This window comes from Arachis hypogaea, chromosome 4, assembly GCF_003086295.3.
Source record: "Arachis hypogaea cultivar Tifrunner chromosome 4, arahy.Tifrunner.gnm2.J5K5, whole genome shotgun sequence".
Lineage (NCBI taxonomy): Eukaryota > Viridiplantae > Streptophyta > Magnoliopsida > Fabales > Fabaceae > Arachis > Arachis hypogaea.
In genome coordinates, this window is record NC_092039.1 from 122,895,663 (window position 1) to 122,907,480 (window position 11,818).

At 29.0% G+C, this 11,818-nt stretch overlaps 1 protein-coding gene across 1 annotated transcript; it reads right to left on the reverse strand.

The window, feature by feature from the left end:
* Positions 1-1,903: 1,903 nt before the first annotated feature.
* On the reverse strand, positions 1,904-8,620 carry LOC112795374 (glycosyl hydrolase 5 family protein). Its single transcript, XM_025837304.2, has 5 exons — positions 8,030-8,620; positions 4,561-5,152; positions 3,677-4,074; positions 2,122-2,220; positions 1,904-2,038 (listed from the first exon to the last, which is right to left on the reverse strand). The coding sequence occupies exons 1-5, from the start codon at positions 8,618-8,620 to the stop codon at positions 1,904-1,906; spliced, it is 1,815 nt and encodes a 604-aa protein (XP_025693089.2).
* Positions 8,621-11,818: the final 3,198 nt, after the last annotated feature.

The following is an 11,818-nucleotide window of genomic DNA, read 5'->3' on the forward strand; positions in this document are numbered from 1 at the left end:
ATTATCCAATGTATTGTTATTTTATTTCAATTTAATAATAAAATAATATTTTACTAAACTAATTACACATCAAGTTTTTTGGTACTATCAATGGTGATGTCGATTTTTTTTAATACAACCAACATCGTCGCTCTTTACCGACATTCATCATTTGTGAACATTGCTGGTGTAGTCGCTGTTGCGAAAGTTTTCTGTATTGCGCATTCAGAGTTTACATTTCTGTCGTCATCCTCATGCCTATGTTTTGGTTGGTGCTTACTTCTATTTTTTTTTCATCATTATTTTCGTTTTTTAAGTTAGGACAAATGCTACGTTATTATAGAATTTTTAATTTACTAATAATTTCCTTTGAAAATATTACAAAAATTTTACTAATGAGGTTATTAATTGTTGATAATTGCTTATTAAATTATTAATTTTAATAATTTATTCATTATTAATTTAGTAATTTTTGTTTGTTGTTAGTTTCTAACTTGAATGTTGTTGATTAATTGCTGTTAATTTAAAAAGACTTACTGCACTTTATTTTTCTCTATATGTAATGGTAGTCAGTACAACCTGAAAATAAGATAATTTTATGAATTGATATAACTATGAATATAATTGAAGTATCGAATAAAACTGAATTATTTGTATATATATTTTATATTGTATTCACTTGAAACAAATTTTAAGCATTGTTATGATTTATGCATCGTGAGAATTATATATACTATAGGAATAGTAATTTAATTTTGAGAATAGGAATTTTTTCAATTTTGATTTCGCATAGTGTCTTATACAACCAAGACATCATTGGTCCACACTCATCATTCTCCATTCATTATCTTTGCTTTCCGTTGTCTCATCTCATTCTCAATATTGCATCTTCTTCTAAAATCATATCTTTCATTTATATACTTATAACTATGAATATCTTAGATATATAAGACAATTCCATAAGTAAACTAAGAAATTTCAACAAATTTATATTTTGCTAGATATTATATACATTTAATTAGTAGATGAGATTAATTATTTAACAGCTAGATATAAATCATGATGACTTATTACATTGGCTTTAATGCCAATGCTCAGCAACTAGTACTTCCCATTTCAAATTTTTATTTTTTCTTTATTTATTTTAAATGCACATATTTTTCATATTGTAGGAGTAGTAACTTGAAATGTCTGATTCCTATGATCTTTATTATGATAGTGATTGTATTTGTTGAAGTTCTTTTTTTTAGTATAAATTTGTATATTAATTATTTTATTTTATTTTTTTTTAATTGAATATTTAGTTTAAAATTTTTAGCAATTAATCATGTTAATTTTAGTATGAGTTTTAATATTGTGTATATTAAGGTAGATGGCAGTAACAACTTATATAACTCTATTCATACACAATGGTAGAAGGTTTGTAAGATATAACAATAAAAATGTGGAATATGTTAGAGATGATGTTAACGAAGTTAGAAGGGTTAACGTTGACACACTAACAACATCTTCATCAAGGATCTCTTAAGGGATATTGGATATACTCTTGTGAATGAGTGCTATTGGTTGAGACTCGGTAAGAAACTTAAAAATGGGTTGAAGTTACTGATGATCGACATTGATATAATTGAGATGTATGAAGTTGCCATAAATCATAATAGGCGAATGGATGTGTTTATTGAACATCCAATTAGTCTTCCTATGCTAGTCGAAGATGATGAAGAGCATTTTAGTGAAGATGATGTTGTTGTTATGGAGGTTAGGAATGTTATTGCAGAGGAGATGGATAGCAAAGAGAGGAAGGAAAAACTAAGGAGAGTGGATAAGTTAAAAATGTTGTCTAAGTCAGTGAACAAAAAATTTCATTCCTAACCCATTAAATCTCATTCTCAGCCCATTAAACTTCAATCCCAGCCCACTAAAATCACTCCCAACTCATTAGAGCCTTCTCTCGCCCTAACCCAAACTCTGAAGAATCTACTGCAGCACACACCCAAGTATCATCCCTACTAGAAAGCAAAGCTCCTTCTCTCGACATACCTCCTAGCAGTGAACCAAGCTCAAGCAAAATTCTTGATCCGAAAACTTAGAAAGAAACAAATACATTCAGTAGGACGAATGAGCTACTCACACAATATGTACCTGAACTAATAGTTGAACAGCAACACCAAGCAGGATCCGCATTAGGTTCAGCTTCAGTTCCTCAATCCCAACCCCAGGCTGAAACAGAGAGTACTCCAACTGAAAAAGTGAGTAAGAGCAAGAGAAAAGTCAAAAATGTTAGAAGGCCTGCTCCTACAGGTTCAACAAGTGTATTTGGATGTCGGAATGGAGTTTGAAAACATAGCATTATTCAAGAAAGCAGTAAGAAATTACAACATCACCATTGGATGGAGCATTTTCTTCCCCGAATTGATCCGAAGCGATCAAAAGTCATATGTTACGACGAGAATTGTCCATGACAGATTTATTGTGTCTGAAGAACTCATCCCCTAAGCTATCAAGTGAAGACCTTTGTTGATCAATTCATTTGTGCAAGAGACAACAAGTGCAAATTAGCTAATAAAAAATGGGTAGTGGGTGAATTAGAGAAGAAGATGAGAACTCATCTATCGTTGACGGTGAAAGAGGCTGAGTAATTCTCCTAAGTAGAGTATGATATAAATGTAAAGGAGAGAAAGATCTACCAGTGTATAGTCAAAGCTATAGAGAAAATTGAGGGTTCGGAGATAGCACAACATTCATTACTTCGAGACCACGAAGATGAGATTTTAAGGTGTAATCCTAGTTCAACTGTCATTATATATTGAGACAACACCGATGCCTGATTCAGACAACCTTTTTAAGAGAATATATATTTATCTTGATGCTTGTAAGAAGGGTTTCTTAGGTGGATGTCAACTGTTTATCTACTTGGATGGGACGTTTCTTAAAGAGTATTAGGAGGGGCAGCTATTGACGGCAATTGAACATCAATCACTATTCAATTAAGAGTACACTGATGACAGAACTGATAATTTCATAACGTGAAAAATACAAAAAAAAAAACTGAAATTTGATAACCTCAAAAAAAGTGTAAATAAGTAAGCTTATTAAAATGGTACATGACTTGATAAACTGTAACATATTTATATGCGTTACTTGATCTGAAATTTGATGATGAATAACTATAACATATTTATATCCTTTATAAGATTGTACAATTTTTTAGTGTTGTGTAGCTGTAACATATTTATATGATTGTACTATATATTAGTATTATAATGTATAACTGTAATATATTTGAGTTGTGTTAGGTATCATAGGATCTTATTCTTGCTCGACAGAAAGTTATGCCAGGATCACATTACAGATTTTGTTTTAGGTATATATGGCAGAAATTTGCTAAGAAATGAAATGATCTTGAGTTCAAAGGATCAATGTTCGGCTATGCAAAAGCCATGATTCTCTAAAAATTTGATGCTATTATGGACAGAATTAAGAGAATTAACTCTCACACACATAAATTAATATAGTTTACGCCCACATTTTTTAGAGTTTGTATATATGAATTAATAAAATAAATTTATTCGTTAAAAATAATTTAGTGTTTATACTAATTAAATGATGACAAAAAATATTAAAAATTACTGTCTCCAATAATTTTTTGTATATAATTACGATAAAAATAACATAATTATTCAACATTTGTTGGAACCAATTGAAACCATTGTCTCTGGGGATTATCCAAACACCCAACATGATCTCTAACACAAATGCATTTATTTGTGACTAATATTGATGAGTTTCTATCTTTGTCTAAGCACAATCCAATATTGTCTTGTAAATGCAAACCAGAATCTGATATGAACTTCCAAGAACTACTTAAGTCACCTGATGAGCAATCAGATGAGACAACAGCAGGATCACCCTCTTTTCCAAGAGATTTCAAACAATGATCTCCATTCAATTTGATCTTGTCTCCCTCTTGATTCCACCCACTTGCTTTTTTACAATCACCAAGTTTAATTTGGTTGTAGTTTTGATCAGCTTTCACACACAGCCCACTTTGTGGGTGATATAAGATGTGGGAATATGGTGCCTTTGAAGATGGATCTGTACAAATTAAACTTAATTAAACCTCTAATAATAATAATAAACAAACACATATATTCATTAAGTTTGTGCAGTGTCATGCATAACATTAATTGAAATCAATATTAGTTCAAATATATTATTAAAATTCTTTTGATAATTAATCAAGAAATTTTCACTATCATCGGGACAAACTTGTTTGACTTTTATAATGACTACCTATAGAATATTTAATAACATGGTATTGAGAAATGATTTATTATCTTTTTTTAATTAATTTTATTTTTAAATCACTTTATATTAGCCACTACTATAATCATTATAATGACTATTTTTGTCTTTATTATTCAAAAAAAATTATAATACAATTTAAAAAAGATTATTTTTTATTAAAAAAATAAAATATTTAAAATAAAAAATATTTTTAAAATTAAAAATAAAATTAAAATTTAGTCCAAAGTTGAGGAGCTAAAACCATAATTTATCCTTTGATATTGTACCGCATACCTTGAAGTGTGTTTATCAATAACTGAAATCTCTGAGGGAATTGAGGGTAATTTGATCCATTCCAATAGAAGTTGAATAAACCACAACCTTCATCATGATCAACTATCCCCTCTCTGAAATAATAGCTACCATGCAATCCCCACCAACACCAATCAATGTCTCTCTCAGCAAGGAAAGTCAACATGCAAGTCAACCATGTCTCGTCACTTGGTATTCTTGCAGTGAAATCCATCCCAAACTCACCAAAGTACAAAGGAGAATCATAATGATCATCACTAAGGATAAAACCGTCTTTTTTCTCTAGATCACTCTTCACTGCAGCACACATAGTATTGATTGGTTCATGGTCCCAAGTTGGGTTCCAATAAGGGTAGTGATGTGTCTCAAACACAACCTTGTTCTTTGGTTCTACGTTCAATGGAGTTTCCTTCAAGAATCTAAGATCGGATGCGAAGTCAAAACCTGAGAAGATCATCAACAAGTTTGGGTTTTCTTGGTGAATGGCTAATGCTGCTTGTCTCATGTAACGAAACCAATCTGCTGCATTTTGATTCGGGCCATGAATTTCATTCCGCAAGCTAACTGCAACGACCTGTTGGGTTCAATAATGTCAATTTCAAATTAGTTATCCATCCTTGATCAGTTGATCTGAGACAAGTGCCAAGTGGTTACTGATTTCATGTAATCAGAATTTCTATAAATATTAAGAAAAATAGAATTGGTTTTGTGAGGGGAAGAATTTAGAATATAAAAGAGTAAAAAAATTGTAGAAGGATCAAATCAATCAAAATGAGAAAAAAAAAAGATAATTCTATTTATGAGAGATTTTAAAAAGAAAACAATACAATTCACCAATAAGAGTTGTTAAATTAGACTATTAGATCCACTTTTATTTTTTAAAATTTTTTAGATTTCGATCATTATTATTACTAAACAATTTAGTATAAGATAAATAAAAAAAAGTTAAAAATTATAGAAAAATTTTACTCTCTTCTTTTGAGAGATGCTAAAATGACATTCTCTTTCTCTCTATTTATAAAATATACATTTTTCTCTTTTATAAATTTTAAAAAACCTCTTCTTTAATCCATTTTAAATTTTGTGTTAACTAATGTTAACTTTATCATTTTTTAAGAAAAAATAAATTATTTTTTACAAAAAAATCCTTTAACGAAAATTTTATTTTTTCTCATTAAATTTTACTTACCAAAATATTTTTTAATAAATTATTTTTTTATTAATTAAATCGTATTTTTTCAAAATATTTAAAAATAATAATTAAATTATTTTTTTTAAGATACCCTTCAATAATTTTTAATTATTAAATTGTGATTTTAACAAAGTTTTTGTTAACAATTATTTTTATATTTTAGTATTAATTTTTCGATATTAATATATATTATTTTAATATTAAATAAAAAAATCTTACCACTATTAATATGTATAACAATTAATATACGTTGATATCAAAAAATAATTTTACCAAAATTTTTTTATTTAATATTAAAATAATATATCTTGATATCAAAAAATTATTAGTAAAATATAATTATAATTGTTAACAAAAATTTTGGTAAAATCATAATTTAATAATTAAAAATTTATTGAAGGATATCTTAGAAAAAAATAATTTAATTATTATTTTTTTAATATTTTTGTAAAATATAATTTAATCAATAAAAAAATAATTTATTAAAGGATATTTTAGTAAGTAAAATTTAATAACCAAAAAATAAATTTTTGTTAAAGAATATTTTTGTATAAAATATAATTTATTTTTTTCTTAAAAAATAGATAAAATTAATATTAGTTAACACAAAATTTAAAATGGATTAAAAAAGAAGTTTTTTAAAAGTTATAAAGGAAGAGAATATATATTTTACAAATAAAAGAGAGAGAAGTGTCATTTTAATATTTCTCAGGAGAAAAAAAATAAAATTTTCTCAAAAATTATTTGTGTACAACATTTTCTTAGCCTAAGTAAATAAGTATAATATATGTGAGTATGATAAATAATTAAGTTTATATAATTTTGTTAGTAAATTATATAAATTATTATTATTTTTTAAAAGTATTCAAATTATTTTATATGAGATATTTATCATAATTTCTATTTTTAATAAAATTGTTATTGTATTAAAGTGAATTTCAATAAAAATGATATATTTTGAAAGTGTTATCAATATACCTTTTTAAAAATTTTATTAAATGATAAATAATATTTTTGTCTTCTTTTATTTTAATTTTATTTTTAATATTTGGATTTAATTTTTTTTATATTTAATATATTTCAATTATATATATACTTGAGTGAGACAACATATAATGTGACATTCATATATTAACACGTGTCTAATTGAAAGTTGTCACGTGTATTTACATACATGTCATTAACAGTGGTAACACTTAAGTGTTAACACTCGAGAATATAATTAAATAACTATATATATATATATATATATATATATATATATATATATATATATATTAAAATTAATTATTAATAATATAAAATATATTAAGAATGGTAATGGAGCAGGACGAGAGTAGGAGATGTTTTCTTGCTCTTTGTCCCTGTCCCAAAATTTGCTTTTCATTTTCATCTCGATCTTATTATAGAAAAACATTGTTTTTATCTCTATTTTTTGCGAATCTCATTTCTCATCTCTTTATATTAATATTTTATATAAAAATTTAAATAAAAAAATTTAAAAATTATAAAATATTAATATAGCATACAAATAGAGTATTATCTAATATTATAAGTCTAATAATATAAAATAACATACCATAATTATGAAAAGAAGAAATTGAAAATGTGGAACGACACAATATTAGTATTATGAAAAAAAAAGACGTTTTTTAAATTAAGATTAGGTTTTTCAAAATATATATATATATATATATATATATATATTAAATGTGAAATAACTAAAAAATCTAAATTAAAACTAAATTATTAAGGATATAGAAATAAATTTAATAATTTGAGGTTTAGTGGAGATGAGATGGGGGCGGAGATAGAGATCTCTGCTTGGATCTCTACACCTGTTTCAAGAGAATTTTAACTCATTCCTATGATCCCATCTTTGCAGAAAAAATTCTCGTCTTTAGATTTTTATTTGGGGCAGTCTCCAAAAAACCTTACGCTTTGCGGAGTTTTACCATTCTTAAAAATAAATGTTGAAATATAAAATACATTTTAAAAATAAATTAAAAAAATATATATTTGTATATAAATACATGGTGACTGATTTTATTGTATAAATAATAATATTTTTGATAATTGAAATATATTTAAAACGTTAAAAATAAAATAAAAAACTTATTAAACGTAAAGGATATTTTTAATTTTTTTTCAAAAATTTTAGAAAAAAAAATATAAATTACCCTAAAAATATTTTAATAAATAAGACAATATTTGTTACCTTCTGTCTTCTAAGTTATAAATATTAATATCGATACTCACATTAGGTAAATTCTTGAAAAGTTGAGCTGCCAAAATGTGTCCCTGCACCCACTCATCAGGATCAAAATGTGAGTCTCCAAAGAAACCATTGCTGTCGTTGTAGTTGCAACACCATTTCGCCTTGCTGACGTGGTTATCGGCGACAACCATAATGTTGGCACTGAAAAGTTGATTAACAACAAAAGCATAGGCTTGAGGATGAGTCATGTTCAGGAAATCATTGTTATACTTCATGATCCCTAATTTGGTCTCTTCCAATTTCAAAGCATCAAGGGTTTGTAAAATGGTTTGGTTAGAGTGACGAGTAAACATGAAGGTTGCCCAAGTGAGACGAACGCAATTGAGGCCAAAAGAAGAAATGTTGGTGACAATGTTGCTTAGAGTTTGTTTGTTCAAACCCTCTGCCAACATCACACTCAAGTGTGTTGGCCAATTTGCACATCTTAGCTTCACAGGTTTCCCTGTGTTTTCTTCAACAATCCTTCTATTCTTGACTGAGAGAGGATAAGAAAATGAATGTGATGCGAACACAGCTTGTAAAATTATGAATAGGGTAATCAAGATCAATAGTAGCAAAGAAGATTTTGCCATTATTTAGCTGCTAAAGATACCAGCTACTAATGTGTTTAATAACTGATACTTCTTTTTTCTCTCTCTTTTGGGGAGAAAGGGGGGGGGGGGGGGATTGTTTGAATATAATGTATTGATATAAATTATAAAGGGTGCACGTAAAATGTTTTTTTTTAAGATTTTTTTAATAATTAAAATTTAACACATATAATCGATTAGACGGTGTTATTTTTGTTATAATTAGGTTAGGAAAATTAGTTTGACCAAGAAAATAATAAATTAAATTTTAAATTCGTCTAAATTAATATTATTTTTTATAAAAAATAATTACAATATTCTTATTATAGAAAATGACTAAAATACTCTTATTTTATATATATATATATATATATATATATATATATATTAATCTTAATAATTCTAAATTCTAGCCCTGTATTTCTCTATTGTCATAGGTTAGGATTTAAAATTTTCGATATATATATAATAGGAATATTTTAGTCATTTTTTATAATAAAGGTATTGTAGTAATTTTTTATAAAAAATAATATTAATTTAGGCCGTTCAAAATTTGATTCACTATTTTTTCGATTAAATTAATTTATTTGGACTAATTTAAAAAAATAATACACAATTTAATCAATTATATAAGTTAAATTTTAATTACTAAAAAACATTTTTAAAAAAAGACGTTTTAAATATCTTTATCTAAGTCGCATCCAATTTTAAATACTCCTAGGCACTTTAATTTAGTTAATATGTCAACCATTAAATTGTTAAGAATGCGCTTATTTTTAATAAAGCACTTTAATTTTAATTTTATTTTTATTTGACTACATTAATTATATTGGCTATCTGATTTGACTATAATAAATTATATATATAATCTATTATTTAACGATAAATTTTTAAATAAAATTTAAATTTACAATCAATTAATTTTTGACATATAATGAACTTGGAGATATTATAAACAATAAAAAAATTTAAAAATATTATAATTAATTAATTATTTAATTAAATTAAAATAAATATCAAATCATTTCATATTTCGTTTGACTACGTAACTAATCAATTATATTTATATTTAATTTAACTCAAATAAATAAAAATAATTTTAATTTATATTAAATTTTTTATTTTATTTATTTTAATTAATAATTTTTAAAATTATTATAATTTTTAAATAGTATATTTATAAGATAATTTTTATTATAGTAATGTTAGAGAGATAAAAAAAACAGCTAAAATCTACTTTATTTAGTATTTATTAATTGTCGCAATAAATGTTAAATAAGGTAAATTATAATTGCTTAATACAAAGAGAAAAGAAAGGGGGTAAATAAGAAGGGAGAAAAGGCCCTGATGGGGCATGTGTGTAATGTGAGTATTCTCTTCTGACTTGATAACTTTTCTCTGTACTCTCTCTCCATGAAAACTACACATTCTAATTCAGATCCCCTTGCAGGTGAACTTGGGCTACATTCATTGATTCCTTCATTCCTTCCATCTAATTCCCTACTTGGACTCATCCCTAATACTGCTATACTATACTTGTGATGTTATACTACACTTGTACCACTTTAATTTTTCATCAGAATCCTTTATAACTTGCAATTGCTATCATTTGGTGCTTTCATTGAGTTTCAATGACAGAGAATACGCGTCTCCAAACATTGCAAGCTGCAATTTCTAGTTTAACCGAGTAATCGGATGGCTACATCGAGCAATTCACCGCTCTCACACAAAGAATTGGTTCGTTACAGGAGCAGTTCGTCCAACACTTGGCAGAATCCCCGAGACGCGGACCATCCTCCCTGTCTTTGGCCACCCTCGGCAGATGAAAGTGGACTTCCCTCGTTTCTCTAGCGCGGAGGATGTCTCCCAATGAATCTATCGCATGGAACGCTTTTTCCGGATCTATGATATTCCGGAGGACCAACGATTGGATCCGGTGGCCGTCAATTTGGAGGGCCGGGCCCTTACTTGGTTTCAGATCTGGGAGAGACTCGAACCTGTGGCTGAATGGCTTGCCATCTCCACTGCCTTGCAAATGCAATTCAGGCCGTCCCATTTTGAAAACCCTCGAGAAGAGCTACTGAAATTGAAACAATCCACCACGGTGAGTGCTTACTTTGAATCCTTTAACGACCTAGCAGCCCGTGCATATGGCTTAGATGATGCTTTGCTTCTGGATTGCTTTGTGGGTGGTCTTCATCCGGAACTGAAACGGGAGGTGAAAGCCCGTTCACCGATCTCTTTGTTGCAAGCAGTTTCTCTTGCCAAATTGTTCGAGAAAAAATTTCTGCCCCACACCCAACGCTGGCGTTCTGCTGTTGCTCAGACACAGCAACCACCGGCTCGACCTACCACCGCCCTAGCCCCAAAACCACTCACTACCGTTTCCCCTACACAACCGCCGCCTCAAAACCCTCCACTGCTCCCTACCCCTCCAAAGCCTAACACAATGCCCAAATTAACCCCAATGGAGATACAGTTTCGGCGAGAAAAGGGCATCTGTTTTACCTGTGACGAGCGCTATTCCCCATCCCACAAATGTGCTTCCAAGCACTATTTTCTGATCCAAACTGTAGAGGAAGTCCCTACTAACCAGGACTCTGTAATTGAGATTTTCGAAGTGGACCAAATCTCGCCGGTACTAGCTGAGGACAGGGTCGAGCCACTCCACCTTTCGTATAATGCCATGGCCAGCATCCCTACCCGACGGTCGATTAGGTTCTGAGGTCTTGTGCACAAAAGAGACATCCGCGTACTCATGGATGGCGGCAGCTCGGATAACTTCATCCACCCGGCTTTGGTTCGACACCTGGCAGTGCCCGTTCATCATTCCCCAAGATTCAAGGTTGAGGTGGGTAATAGTGCTTTGCTCCAATGCGAGGGTGAGGTTCGTGATTTACCTATTTTCATTCAGGATCATTTGCTCCTTATATCGGCTTTCGTACTTCCTATTGCTAGTGAGGAGCTGGTTTTAGGGGATATTTGGCTTGAGACACTGGACACCCATTTGGTGAATTACAGGGAAAAATTCATTACCTTCATAGTTGGGGCTGAAATGGTTACTTTGCAGGGTAAAAAAGATGCCAACCCAGCCCCGGCACAATTTCATCAGTTGCGGCGTTTGCACATAACAAATGAGATTATGGAAATATATACACTTCAGCTCCAAGAACCGGTTACAGACACCCCTCCTCTTTTGGA

What these genes read in the sequence shown, in the direction of transcription:
- LOC112795374 (XM_025837304.2), bottom strand. Translation starts at nt 8,620, where the DNA reads ATGGCAAAATCTTCTTTGCTACTATTGATCTTGATTACCCTATTCATA. An exon ending in AGAGACAATGGTTTCAATTG is followed by an intron (nt 2,221 to 3,676) that starts GTTCCAACAAAT and finishes TCACTTTTTCAG; the next exon opens with TTGGAGTACTCTCTGTTTCA. An exon ending in CTGTTCAACTATTAGTTCAG is followed by an intron (nt 2,039 to 2,121) that starts GTACATATTGTG and finishes ATTTTGCTTGAG; the next exon opens with CTTGGTTCACTGCTAGGAGG.